The 15,102-nt window shown below is 40.4% G+C and overlaps 1 protein-coding gene across 2 annotated transcripts in view; it reads left to right on the forward strand.

The window, feature by feature from the left end:
• Positions 1 to 7,632, forward strand: part of LOC144594588 (transcription factor MafG) — a 50,778-nt gene extending 43,146 nt beyond the window's left edge. For both annotated transcript variants that reach the window (XM_078401322.1, XM_078401321.1), the window contains one exon: positions 1,053 to 7,632. In XM_078401322.1, the coding sequence (XP_078257448.1) occupies positions 1,053 to 1,505 (453 nt within the window). In that variant the 3' untranslated portion in view covers positions 1,506 to 7,632. The remainder of the gene's footprint in view (positions 1 to 1,052) is intronic.
• The last annotated feature ends 7,470 nt before the right edge of the window (positions 7,633 to 15,102 follow it).

Consider the following 15,102-nt stretch of genomic DNA (forward strand, 5'->3'; position numbering starts at 1 on the left):
CCCATCCTATCCATGTACATGTCTAAATGTGTCTTAATGTGTTCTATGGTTTGAAAGATCACCTAATGGAAAGGTGGTCCATGGCTGTGTCTCGGCAGCTATTTTAGATGTAATAAGCATGGGTGTGATAAGCATGAAAATATCTTCTGGTGTTCAAAGATAACCTTCATCTCAAGAGCATTATCTGAATAAATAGTTGTGTTGAGACCAGCAAATAACACTGTTTCCTTTTATATAGTGAATTATAAACTAATTATTGATTAACATTCATGAATATTTGATTAAGTTGAAAAATTAGCTTATTGATAAAAGATGCATTGAACCATTGAGATTTGCTATCAATTTGAACAAGATTAAGTGATAGGGCGAACCTTCCTGCCTTTATTCCTTGGAGCACAGGAGGATGAGGGATGATCTTATAGACGTGTATAAGATCATGAAGCGATTAGATAGAGTAAATGCACAGTCTTTTACCCAGAGTAGGAGAATTAAGAACCAGAGGACATGGGTTTAATGTGAGGGGGGGAAAGATTTAATAGGAACCCGAAGGTCAACTTTCGTACACAAAATAATGTGGTGGGTGTATGGAACGAGCTGCCAGAAGCGACACAAGACAATAGACAATAGGTGCAGGAGTAGGCCATTCGGCCTTTCGAGCCAGCACTGCCATTCACCGTGATCATGGCTAATCTTGCACAATCAGTTCCCAGTTCCTGCCTTCACCCTGACTCCGCTATCATTAGAGCTAAGAGGTAGTTGAGGCAAGTACTATCACAACATTTAAAAGACATTTGCCCAGGTACATGGATAGAATAGGTTTTGAAGGACATGGGCAAACGTAGGCAGGTGGGACTAGTGTAGTTGGGGTTGTTTTGGACAAGTTGGGCTGAAGGGCCTGTTTCCATGCTGTATGACTCGATTACTGATGAATCTGAATTTCTAAATGCCTCTTTTGGCATATTTTGCTATATATTGAAAGTTTTTTTTTCCACACCGTTCTACTGCAATCCTTTTGTTTTTCTTTCCCCCCCCCCATCCCCCAACCGTTGCAGGTGAAGCGGGAGCCAGGTGAAAATGGAGCCAGTCTCACAGATCAAGAGCTTGTCTCCATGTCCGTTCGAGAGCTGAACCAGCATCTGAGGGGCCTGACCAAAGAGGAGATCATCCGGCTGAAGCAACGTCGCAGAACGCTCAAAAACCGTGGCTACGCGGCCAGCTGTCGGGTCAAGCGGGTGACTCAGAAGGAGGAACTGGAGAAGCAGAAAGAAGAACTTCAGCAGGAGGTGGAGAAGCTGGCGTCGGAGAACGCCAGTATGAAATTGGAGCTTGACGCCCTGCGGTCGAAGTACGAGGCCTTGCAGAGTTTCGCCAGGACCGTGGCCAGAGGACCCGTCATGCCCGTTCGAGGTCCAATCAACTCCACCATTGGCCCCATTATGCCAGGCAAAGTGGCTACCACAAGTGTCATCACAATAGTCAAATCCAAAACCAATGCAAGATCTTAGTACATGCTGCTCTCGACATAGGCCAGAGCCAAACTAGTCTGTAGTAAAGCTGGTTAATCCATAGAGTTAATCACAAGGTTTTTAACAAAATGCTTCATGCATCTTCCCACCACCCTAAATAATAAACATTTCTCCACAGGAGCGCCCATGTTAGTGGCAACCTGGTGAATATGCAAAGCCTTAGTTAAAATAGCCCACCTGTATCGTCACAGCAGCCACAACTTTTGGCTTGGCAGCACATGCTGAGAGCTTCATTTTGCACGTATCTCCACAGGCCTCCAGTTCTAACTGAACAGCATGAAAATAATTAAATAGAGTCAGAAATCTATTGCACTACCCAAATGGGTGCTGTACATTTCTTCACCTGACTGAAGCGGTGAGCCTCGTTTACTTTGAATATTTTGCCACTTGATCAAAAATTTCACATGATTCGGACCCATCGATTCGTTTTTTTTTCTTTTTTCTTTTTCTCTACTTTGGTTTGTAACTTGAGAAAACTTTGCAAAACACCAACTTTGCTGCACCTAAACGAAACGGCCTCATAATATGTCTAAAGAATTGACAAAGTTGTGCAGTGCAGTGCTGAATCTATTAGATTTAGTTAGTGCAGTGGGACGTGCATTTATTGGTGATTTTATTTCGCATCGAAACCTTGTGGCTAATTTTGTGCATTGACCAGTCAACAGCTTCTCATATTCATGCACATCTGAACACGGTGTACCGTATCACCATGGAGTAAGGTAGTTCAAATGACCTGTTCATATGGTTAAGTATTCCTTTCTATTCGCATGTTACCATTTCGATCTTGACAAATTTATAGCATAAAGTAGAATTTGGGATTTTAATTTATATATATTTTTTTTTAATGAAAATTATTGTAATATGATGCGCAGTCTATAAAATCCCAAAACGGAGGGAGGCTGAATTATCGTGTCCTTTTGTAACTCTACAAAATCCAACAGCAGTATTGCACCTGCCTGCTACAATCCAGAGTAAAAATGGTCATCTGTAAATTTCTGAATCATTTGAAAGGAGCAGTTTCATAATCAGCTCTGTTGATTTAGATACTTCAAATGGGCACGGTATGATTAATAAGCTTTTAATTCAAAAAAAATTATTAAGTAGCAATGCACAGTTGATGGCCAACTTGGCGGCAGAAATTAAAAGCCTGGTAAAGTTTACAGTTTTGCTGATCTTAGCAAGAAAACGTTTCATTATCCAATATAATGAGTGTGTCTACATTATGAGTGTGTCTACAGTGCGGCATTTATAGCAAGGGGAAGGACAGATTCCCACCAGTTCCGTGACCTCATTTCCAAGTCCCGGTCCTACTGTCCGAGCACTAAACTGTTATATTTTGCCTCTGAAATACACACGTCTTTGGCTGAAGTGGTAATAGAAATCCAAGCACCTGAAAACACTATCACCTGTCCTTTAGCACCCAAGGTTTTAACCTCTGATTGTTGTGACTCGTTGTTTGTTCCTGCGGATGAGAATAACTCACTTTCGCCTCTTACCCCCTTCCTCTTGTAAATAACTGCTGCGTTGATCCTTTTGCTGAAATTGCTTCTAAAGAGCAAGTGTGAGTAGAAGGGATTGATTAACCATATGAATGAAAATTTATTCAGAGAATCTTTGATAGTAAAAGTTCCTCTTTAGTGTATGTATACAAAGTATCTTTGTCAACATGTAAGGGTATTCGAGTTTAATTTTTATAAGTACACAGATTATCATACAATATTTATCTACAAAAAATTCACAAAAAAAATGTTTAATAGCTTTTACAGATGTTTCTAGAGTGGCTTATTGAAATCAATAGCTTTCTAGTGAAGCAGTGTGTTAAGTGAATTCGGGGTGACGTATCTGTGATGTGTTAATATGCAGGTTAGTGTTATTTTACAGTTTAGTTCTGTATTTATTTGTGTGTGAGCACAATGGGGTTTATGTTGTGTGTGTATGTTTTTTTTCCCATATTTCCTCCACTTGCTGCACAAATGAATTTTTTTTTAAAATCCAACCAACTTTAAGGACATGTGGACCTCGAGTTTGGTTTGATCAGCAATCTTGGCTTCTGAAATATTCTTTGCCCCATTTTCGCCCAAATCACGAATACCAAACTACAGCACTGCATCTCTTCTTAACCATTTAGAAACCTGAATCCATTCTGCAGTTTTCTTTTTTTAAAAATATATAAGGGTAAATTTGTGATGAATCTTGAAATCTCTGAAAGCTTCTTGGCTTGTACACTGCAGTGGTTTCCAATAGGTATCCCCTTTTGTTGTATCTTCTGAACTTTGTATAAGTTTTGTGCATTCTTACTACCAATGCAAACTAAAGGATTTCTCCTTTGGTTGAATTGAAGTAAAATGTATATTACAAAGATTTGGAAATGCAAAATATATTTGGTGTCTCATGTAATTTTATGTTGATTGTGTAATCAAAGGTGCTGTTCAATTGTTGAACTGTTTTTGGAGTTGCTCAGTGTTTGTTGTCAAATGGCTAACCTAATGTTTGATCTGAAATACAAATCTATTTGGCTAAACTGCATATATGACTTTGGATTCTCGCACACCTCTATCTAATTGTGATATTGTAATTGTAAAAAGTGCCGTTTTACGCAATAGTTTCAGTATGGAAAAATAACTTATTTTTTAATTGTCAAATTTCTATCTTGTGCCATGAAGGGCTGTACAAAATACTCTCAGCATCTTAACTCAAACTGGTTTTAAAAAGGACCCAACCCCTTGATCACAACAGTTGACCATGGACTCGTATATGGCATCCCAATTAAACCAAATAACATGTTCTAAGTGCATCTAATTTGTTGAGCCTGAAAAAAAAAATCAACAAGGATTTTTACATACTATGTATATTTTGTGAAATTATAGTTCATAACAATCTTGACTTTAAAGTGGCCCCCACAGGTAGCTTCAAAGCGCTGCATCCCATTTAGCTTGTGCTCTTGTCAACGTTAGTGTGAGATGTTAAGTGGCTGGTGCTGAAGACCATGCCTGCCTTTTGGCTAACCTTTAGTGCCATGTGTAAATGTTTTGAACAATGTACCAGCTGTGGTTGCGATTACTTCATCACCTGACGCCACAGCAACATGCTAGAATTTTGACTTCTTCCGAGCATGTAGTTGAGTGTGGAATCCTATGGACAAGTGTTGGGTAAAAGCAAATGCAATAGTGGCATCCAGTTTGAACTACTTTTAACTGTGCAGTCAATCAAAACTACCTGATTCTAGAAGCCTGTTGAACTCAAAAAGTAACTTTTCTCAAAATGAACCCATTTAATTACAGAGCAAAGTTTTAAAAGTTGACTAATAAAATAAACAAATATTACATTTGTATATCTTCCAGGCTCTTCCACTCCGCCTCCAATTATAAAAATGTAAGTTTTATCTAAACACGTAGACTGCCTATTTAATTTACAATTGGGCAATGCCATTTGGAGAAGCCGAATTATTATGTAAATTGTAATATTTGATTGTGCCTAACCAGTTGGGACTAGCTAAGATTAAATAGTAGATTCCCATGGAGTGGGAATGATAAAATGTCCCAATTACACCTTAAAAATCTTTTTTTGTTAAAGTAAAGGTGTGAATAATAATCCTAAAACAACATTTATTTATATTTGAAGCAGAGCTTATACCTGACAAGAGGAAATTGCACTAGGAAATTGTATGAGCATTAAATTTCCTTCTCAAAGGGCTTTTAGAATACATCAATTCAACAAAGAGAAACTGTTGATCAGGAGAATCAGACATTCGTGATGATGCGTCCAATGCTATAGAAATTAATAGAGACCGACTATTACATTGTTTAAAATGTATTTTTTAAGACGTTTTGTAAGCAATCTAATCGATGTGATGCCAGTAGGTAAATCACTTCTCCTTGACACTCCCCTAAGGGACACGAATATAACCGAAGCCTTGTTCTGATTCCCACCCAGATGCTGAAGTGATTTGTTCTTTTCACTGTTAATGCTCTCAGCCTGTGACGTTTATTCTGTGAATAGTGCAAGTGCTTGTTTTAGCAAGTGCTTTTGTACGTGAGGTGTGTGGCGTACGTGCGTACGGCTTGGTGACTTGTAAAGTGAGGCTCTTCAAATATGCAAGCAGCAATTTGTGTCTAGCACAACAGTGCTGGAATAGTGCCCTACAGATAGCAAGGTGACTACTCATTGTACAAATAATGTATTGATTGACACAAGGGCTAAAGAATTTGTATTACAGGTGTGTGCGTGTGTGTCTGTGTGTGTGTGTGTGCGTGTGTGTCTGTGTTTTATAAATTTCAAAATTATAGACTGGAATAATCCATGCTAAAGGTTAATTTTATTAATATATTAGCGCAGATAACAAAAAAACATCACCATTCTATTTAAACCCTTGGGTTTGAATCCCATACGAAATGGTATATTTCAGACATGCTAGTGAGGAAAATTTTATTTCTTGCAACTACTTCACCTGATAATTACATTTTAGATTTAATCAGAAATCATCAAAAGCAAAAATCAAGCTATCCTTTTGGATGATTACCCGAATATTAAATGTTCGCACAATTATCCAGTTAAAACTTTGCAAGCGAAACTTCTGCTCTTTCCTTGCTAATGATACCTGGACCAATGGGGAATATGCTGCCAGACATAAGAGAATATCCTTCACCCCTCTTTAAGCTACGTTTTATGCTGGGCAACCCAGTGTTGCAGAGGAGTGCTCACTTTCTGGACTTGGCTGGGCAGGTGTTCTGTTTTGCTGTTGTACCAGTGGCAGAGTGCTTTAGCAGTTACGTTTATCACAGCCCTTTGACCAGATGCTGGAAATCCTTCGGCAGCATTACCGGCCATTCCGAGCACATTATGGGGAAACTGCTTGTCACTGGGAAGTTAAACACAAAGAGCTACTGTAAGAATGAAAGATCTGCTCCTTTTGGTTACTTGAAATTAGATCCTTTCTCGGGGCATATTTGGGAAACAAAGGTGCATCAGAAGGAATTTCTTCTGAAGGTTTAGCTTTTAAATGGGGCTCGAAGCTGCAACACTCTATTTTTGACAAATATTCTTTGCAAATTCCCATTTATAGAGCCTTGCAGCGTGGGAACAGTCTCTTCGGCCCAACCTACCCACACTGGCCAGCAGTCCCATCTACACTAGTCCCACCTGTCTGCATTTGGTCTATATCCCGTTAAACCTGTCCAATCCATGTACCTGTCTAAATGTTTCTTAAATGTTGCGATAGTACCTGCCTCAACTACCTCCTCCGGCAGCTCGTTCCATCCGCCCTCCACCCTTTGTGTGAAAAAGTTACCCCTCAGGCTCCTATTAAATCTTTTCGCCATCACCTTAACCCAATGTCCTCTGGTTCTTGATTCCCCTACTCTGGGCAAGAGACTGTGCATCTACCCGATCTATTCCTCTCACGATTTTGTACACCTCTATAAGATCTCCCTGTATCCTCCTGCACTCCAAGGAATAGTCTTAGCCTTCTCAACCTCTCCCTGTAGCTCAGGCCCTCGAATCCTGGCAACATCTTCGTAAACACAAAGAGCTACTCGCGTTTGTGATACTGTATACAATTTGTCCCCGATTCTTTTCGAACCTTATGCTCTATGCTGGCTCCTGGATTTATTTTTAAAGCTGCTTTAAACTCACTGCCCTGCCATACAAATTTTCCCTCGATCTCTTGCAGCCCACTATATCTTGTGAAGAATTTTCCATTGTGTTGACTATAAAACGAAATACTGTGCAATACCAGTATGAAGGAATGGGTTATTAGCAAGGGTGCTCAACAGATCTAAATTTGTTCAATCAAGTGAGGAAAAAGTTTACTTTTTACTTCCCAGGAGCATTGTAATTACACTGAAGATTGAATGTTGTGACGAGGTTGCATACAACTGCATGTGGAGATCTGTGCCACATCAGGTAAATTAGGTTATAGCTATTTTAATGACTAATGCTGCCTGTATCAAATTCTGGCCCAAAGGGTGTAATGAATCACTCTGTTGTCGTACTTTGTATAAAGAGTCCATTTAATAAGTATTTATTACCTAAATTATTGTACTTTATGATCTGTAGATAAATATGTATTCACAACTGCCATGAAAATTAACTGTATCAGTTTCCATTGGATGCATCATTAATTTATTTCTGTATATACTGTATGTTTGTTGAGATACAGCTTACTTTATTTTGTATATGACCAATAAACACCTTTTAAAGTGATCCAACCGAATGTGATGGAAGTTGTGTCTTTTGCACTTACACAAGCGTGATGATCTTTCTGGAGTGTAAATCTTCTAACCTGGCAGCACAGAGCAGTTTAATTTTCTAATGAAACACATTGAGTAACAAGCAAAACCATTCACCCTTTAGTTGGTGAGCTGAAGAACACGGGGACAAATGACTGCGAGAACCCTCAAGGCCTTTGAGCTTTTAATAAGATCATGGTTGAACTCTGCGTCAACTTTGCTTTCCTGGCATCTACACCTTATCCTCCGATTATCTCATCCCGAAAATGTCCGAGGATCTTGGTCTTGAATTCACTTGGCAACTTAGCATCCATTGTTGCTGGTGAATAGAATTGCAAATGTTCACAATCCTCTGAATAAAGAAATGTCTCTCTATCTTACTTTAAAGGTCCAACTCGTAGGTTCTTGTGCATCCAGTTAGAAGAAATAGCTTCTACACATTAATCATGTCATCCCCTACCAAAGAATGTTAGGATTGTTCTATACTCAAAAAATATAAGACTCTTTCTAATTGATCTCTCGCTATGACAGAGCCCATCGAGTGTACCTTTCACTATTGTCTGTCCTTCGACAAGGAGACTGATTGTGTTTCAGGTTTGATCTTGCCAAAACGCTGTGGGAGACCCTGTGCAAATTGGAGGAAGCACCTCATATTTCGCTTGGGCAGCTTACACCCCAGCGGTATATTGACCTCTAACTTCAAGTAACCCTAGCTTTCCCTCTCCATCCCTCCCCCTTCCTAGTTCTCCGACCAATTTGACTGTCCCCTCGATTAAGTTTTATCTCTGTGTGCTTCGGTGTCAGCTTCTCCATCTAACAATAATCTATTCTACATTTTCCTTGACCTGTCATCCCCTTTGATGTCTCGTTCTCACACCTTACAATTCCTTATCTCTGCGTCTCCCTCTCCCCTGAATCTCAGTCTGAAGAAGTGTCTCGACTCGAAACATCACCCATTCCTTCTGTCCAGAGATGCTGCCTGTTCCACTGAGTTACTCCAGCATTTTGTGTCTATCCCCCATCTAGTTCATCAGGATTTCCATACTCTCATTCTGTTGTCCCCTTGCAATGAAAAGCTGATGTACCATGTACCTGCAGGTTACATCCCAAACTCATCACTCATCACTTGCCTTTAAAAATAGTGTTTTTGCCTGGTAATCAGGTATGCCTGATTATTTTCTACAAGCCCAATCACATAAATGATCCAATGTTTGATAGATATCATCATTTATTGATAGATAGATGATCTATCAATTTGATAGATTGAAGCTGATCTTTAGCTCACCTTTGGGGGGTATTTTCCACCTAACCTTGGAATAAAATAAACATTCTTGTCATATTTCAGAGTGCTCAGAACTAAATTGAAATAACGAATCCAATTTGATATCTCTGGATTATTACCCAGGTCGCATACATTTTGCATAATTATGGCCCAGAGATTGGAAAGGTTTGGAGGAACATGGGCCAAATGCGGGCAGATGGGACTAGCTTAGATGGGGCATCTTGGACGGTAAGATGTTGTCTTGCCGATTGCAATAATCGAGTAAGGGGTTACAAAGTAATAGAGTATCATCGTATTAGTAGTAGAGACAAAGAACTGCAAATGTTGGTTACAAAGCACTGGAGTAACTCAGCAGGTTAGGCAGCATCTCTGGAGAACATGGTTAGGTGACGTTTCGGGGTCTGGAAGTGGGCCTTATGTCCAGGTGAGCTGGTGACTGGAGGGAGAGGCGAGGATCGGCGGAGTAATTGGTCGCTGGCGGCCAGAGGACAGGTAAGGGTTGGAGGTGGAGGTGGCAGCAGACACGGGCCATGGGTGGCTTCAACAGCCCGGCCTGACGGAGAAGGTCGGTAGATCCTTCGGCCATAACCAAAATCCATTGTGAAGAGGTTACTAAAGGGAGTATAAAACAATTTATTAAAATGAGCTATTATTTACATGAGAATAGAAGTGGGCTGGGGAAACAGGGGAGCCCTTGAACCAGTGACTGTGATCTTATCGACTGCGATCTTATCGTTGAAGTTAGGTGATAGTGGAATTGTTTATTTTGCATCAGTGTTTGAGATAATGTGCCACATATTGATTTAGCACTGGGTATTCCCCAAAATCAACAGGGCTCCGGAGCAACAAATTGTGGACTCTTGTACATCGGCGAGACCGAACTTAGACAGGGCGATTGTTGCGCAGAACACCTTCACTCAGTCTGCCTGGACCTACCTGATCTCCCGGTTGCTAAACACTCTAATTCCCCTTCCCATTCCCACACTTGCCTTTCTGTCCTGGGTCTCTTCCATTGTCAGAGTGAGGCCAAAAGCAAATTGAAGGAAGAGCATCTCATATTTTGCTTGGACCGTTTAAACCCAGCCATATGAATATTGATTTCTCTAACTTCAAGTAACCCTTGCATCCCCCACTCTCTCCATCCCTCTCCCACCCAAATCGTATCAGCTTCAAAGTCGTCTTGTTGAATTTCATTGTATCAGGATTAGGATGCAGAGATCAGCCATGATTGAATGTCGGAGTAGACTCGATGGGCTGAAAGGCCTAATTCTCCTATAACTCCTGTAACTTGGGAACTTGTGTAACTCGTTTTCACCTAGCTCACAGATAACAATGGCCTGTTTCCTTTATCATCGTTACATTTTTGCATATCTTTCATTCATTTGTTCTATATCACCATCTAGATCTTGCATTTCCCTTTTCCCTGACTCTCAGTCTGAAGAAGGATCTCAACTCGAAACGTCGCCTATTCCGTTTCTCCAGAGATGCTGTCTGACCCACTGTGTTACTCCAGCTTTTTGTGTCTATCTTCAATTTAACCCAGCATCTGCAGTTCCTTCCTACACAAATCCCTGGAAATGTTACTTTTATACTTTAGGGTTGTTCCATGACATTATGACAGGTTGACTGCCCCATTTTTCATTTTCCTCGAAAGACATGGGAACACAATGTTTTCACAAAAGCTGGAAACATTCACCTCGAGAAATAGAGCTGTTATCTTTGTCTCTTTAAACACTTCAAAGTAATCCATTGTTTTAATGTGCAAATGTTATTAAATACATCCTAAATCTAATGCATGCTTTCCTACATGTTTACTTTTCAATAATGCCATAGATATTATTGGTGAGATCAATCGTCTGCAGGTTTTGGCCATTTGTTACCTGCTACTCCAGCTTTAACTTGTAGGAAGAACGAACAGCTTTTCTAAACTGGCTGAACCCTCTTCAGCAAATGTAGATCCTGAACCATTGGTGGTATCAGGGCCTGATTTGCCATTTTAACTGGAGGTCCGAGTGAAGTATAATCACACTCGGCAGTGCCCCCTAGAGGCAGGAGCCAAGGCCAACTAGCTAAACTTCAAAGGTAGATGGAAAAAAATGGCAGAGTAACTCAACAGGACAGGCGGCATCTCTGGAGAGAAGGAATGGGTAACGTTTCGGGTCGAGACCCTCCTTCAAACTCTAAAGAAGGGTCTTAACCTGAATCATCACCCATTCCTTCTCTTCAGAGATGCTGCCTGCCCTGCTGAGTGACTCCAGCATTTTGTGTCTATCTTCGACGTAAATCAGCATCTGCAATTCCTTCCTACAAGCTAAACTTCAATTATTTTTTTGTTTCCTCGTAACCTCAGAGGTACTAGTGCCCTGAAACTACTCTGCCTTTGGTTGGGACGGATCTTGTACCTTTAACAGCAGAGCTACAGATCAATAAGACACCTGTGCATAAAATGGGAGAACTAATAACACATTAGAAATAGGAATACTTTATTGTCACATGTGACAAGGCACGGTGAAATTCTTTGCTTGCATACACAATGTATACAAATTAACCATTAATTAAATTAAACAAGTTACACATTAAAAGTGCAGAACAAAACGTCACTGTCTATATTGACTCTCTTCATTAGAAGAGAACATGTCTAAATCTCCACGATGTATCCTTTTGTGAGGTTGGGGAAACAAACCAGGATTATGCATGTAATCAATTACACTTGACTTAATCACATACATTAAATGGATTTCTGTTTAGTGAAGGATTTATTAAGTAATGATTAACTGGAGAGAATTTCCATGCTGTTGGGCAGTTCAGTTAAACTCAATATTCACATAACAAGATGCCCTTTGTTTTCAATGCTCCACTGCATTTTAGAACAGGTTTCAGATAAAATTAAATTTGTTTGTCATGAAATGAGTATTTCATGTGGATAGAAAATTTGGAGTGTATTTGCTAAGGAACGATGGTACAGTGCTGATGGGGAGCTGGGGCTTTGATTGCACTTTCTGCCGACCATCTGCATGCTTTTAGTGAATTGCTCTTCCTTCTTAATAGTCCTTTGTGCATCCACAAGGGTCGACTTTCTTTTTCAACACGTGCCCCAGTATCTTCAGGCTCGTGATAGGGAGGTGAAACTTTATTTTTATCGATGGATTTCAAAGTGTTTATGAGACTGATGTTCCATCAATTTCTGCAGCTTCTTCTGCTCCTGTTTCTAATACAATGTACTTGTTTCTGATGGAATACCAAGGAGAACGTAAAAAACAAGGATTTGCAGATGCTGGTTTGCAAACAACGACACAAAGTGCTGGAGTTACTCAGCAGGCCAGGCAGCATCTCTGGAGACCATGGATAGGTGACATTTTGGGTGGTGACCCTTCTTCAGACTGACTTGTAGGGGAGGTGAGGGAGAAAGCTGGAAGAGAGGAGGGGCGGGACAAAGTATGGTAGTTAGTAAGTTAATTGTTAATAAGTGAAGGGGGTTTTGATAGGTAGAATGGTTTTATGAACTGGTGAACTGGAAATTGTGGACGGATACCTTTACCACTAAAAAGACAGCTTCCTTTTCCACAAGCATGATACCAGGATAAAACCACGAGGCAGTGTGTGTGAAACTGCGCTAACCTTGGTCCTTAGAGCGCTTTATTAAATTGGAGGTAGTAACTCAGCAGGGCAAGCAGCATCTTTGGAGAGAAGGAATGGGTGACGTTTCGGGTTGAGATCCTTCTTCAGCATCACCCATTCCTTTTCTCCAGAGACGCTGCCTGTCCCGCTGAGTTACTCCAGCATTTTGTGTGTAAACCAGCATCTGCAGTTCCTTCCTACATATTAAATTGGAGGGTTTAGTCTTTTGTGTTCTCGTAGTTTTTAATTATTTTCAACTCTTCTTTCTTACCCCCCCCCCACACCCCCTCATGATGAAATCTCAGTCTCCTCAGTTCAAGGTTCCCCATGTTAACTGCAAACCGATTTGCAGGTTAGAATTCCTACTGCAATTTTCCCAGTTGTCCAGAACTTTGGGCCATTTTTTTTCAGGGTTTTGTACAAAGTTACAGAGTTTCAGAACAAAGTTCCTTTGTTCGCCAGCAGAAATCAATAAGATCCATCATTGTATTGTGCAATTTAAAACCTAGTGTGTTCAATGACCAACTAAAACTGCCTGTTTCAGAACTCTGTATTATTATCACTTAAGTTGTAATCCATCTAGAATCCCAATGGATTTCCAGATTGCTATTCATTTGGTATGGAGGATGGATTTCCAGTATTTCTGTAATTTTGTACCAGATTGTAGCATTTAGAAAGCAACCTGAGCCCTTGATATGGACCAAAATACTTATGTTCCTTGCCAAAACTTAGACAATTGAACATTAAGGATGTAATGCTGAGACTGTATAAGGCTCTAGTCAGGCCATATTTGGAATATAATGAACAGTTTTGGGCCACATATCTGAGGAAGGATGCGCTGGCCTTGGAGAGGGTCCAGAGTACGTTTACAATAATGATCCTAGGGATGTTTGCATTAAAATATAAGGAGCGCGGCCTGTCTCTGGGCTTATACGTGCTGGAGTTTGGAAGGATGAGGGGGGTAATCTCATTGAAGCCCACTGAATAATGAAAGATCTAGCTAGATCTAGGGGAGGGTGTTTCCAGTAGTGGAAGAGTCTAGGACCAGATGACACTTTTATTCAAAATAGGATACCCCTCTAGAATAGAGATGAGGAGGAATTTCTTTAGCCAGAGAGTGGTGAAACTGTGGAATTCATCACCACAGATGGCTGTGGAGACCAAGTCATTGGGTATTTTTAAAGTGGAGATTGATAGGTTCTTGATTAGAAAGGGCATCAAAGGTTACGGGGAGAAATCAGGAGAATGGGATTGAGAGGAAAGATAGATCAGCTCTGTGAATGGTGGAGCAGACTCAATGGGCCGAATGGCCTAATTCTGCTCCTATGCTTAGTTTAGTTTTGAGATACAGCATGGAAACAGGCCCCTCGGCCCACTGAGTACACACCGATCAGGGATCACCCCCTACGCTAGTTCTATCCTACACAATAGGGAACATTTACAAAGCCAATGAACCTACAAACCTGTACGTCTTTGGAATGTGGGAGGTAACCGGAGCAAACTCACGTGGTAACAGGGAGAACATACAAACTCCGTACAGGTAGCATCAATAGTCGGGTTTGAACCCGGGTCTCTGGTGTTGTGAGACAGTAACTCTATCCTTGCACCACTAAATGGTCTTCTGGTCTGATTAAACTTTGTTTTAACATTCTACCTATATTTTTATGGAATCACTAAGATGTCAACTTTGGATGGATTTTAAATGTTTTCTTAGGGTTTTGTATTTGGAGATGATTGAACGGTTTTACAAATACTGGTGAGATCCCTCTGTTACGCAAGTAAATATCATTTTCAAGATCACGATTCTTCTCACTTAAAGCAGATTAGGAGGGCCATAGCAAAACCAATAATAAAGCTTAGAATTCTATCCTTCAGCACTCCATGTGAAGATTGTCTGAGCAAACTATATCATGTTCTAAGAGCTGCTAAAGCCTGGAATTACTTTGTGGGATTCTCATTGGCATACTTATCACAAATACCTTAAGCTGCTCTTTTTTCTTAACCAAAAGGAAGGAATCACGACAACTGACATTTGCGGCATCATTGGGTATGCTGGTGTGCTGTGAAAACAAGCAGGGAAAGAGAATATAATAATCGCTTGACTTAACAATGACTGCTGCTCACACTTAAGAAAATAAGTTATTATTCTAAACATTTGCTGTGGTTTTATCTGATTTAACGCAAATTTAAATGATGCATTAGTAAAATCACTGGAATATTTGAAATAGTCATTTATTTAGTTTAGAGATACAGAGCGGAAACAGGTCCTATGGCCCACCAAGTCCGCACCGACCAGCGATCTCCGCACATTAACACTACCCTACGCACACCAGGGACAATTTTACAGTTATACCAAGCCAATTAAACTACAAACCTGTACATCTTTCGAGGGTGGGAGGAAACCGAATTTCTCGGAGAAAACCCACGCAGGTCACAGGGAGAACGTACA

Source organism: Rhinoraja longicauda, chromosome 6, assembly GCF_053455715.1.
Source record: "Rhinoraja longicauda isolate Sanriku21f chromosome 6, sRhiLon1.1, whole genome shotgun sequence".
Lineage (NCBI taxonomy): Eukaryota > Metazoa > Chordata > Chondrichthyes > Rajiformes > Arhynchobatidae > Rhinoraja > Rhinoraja longicauda.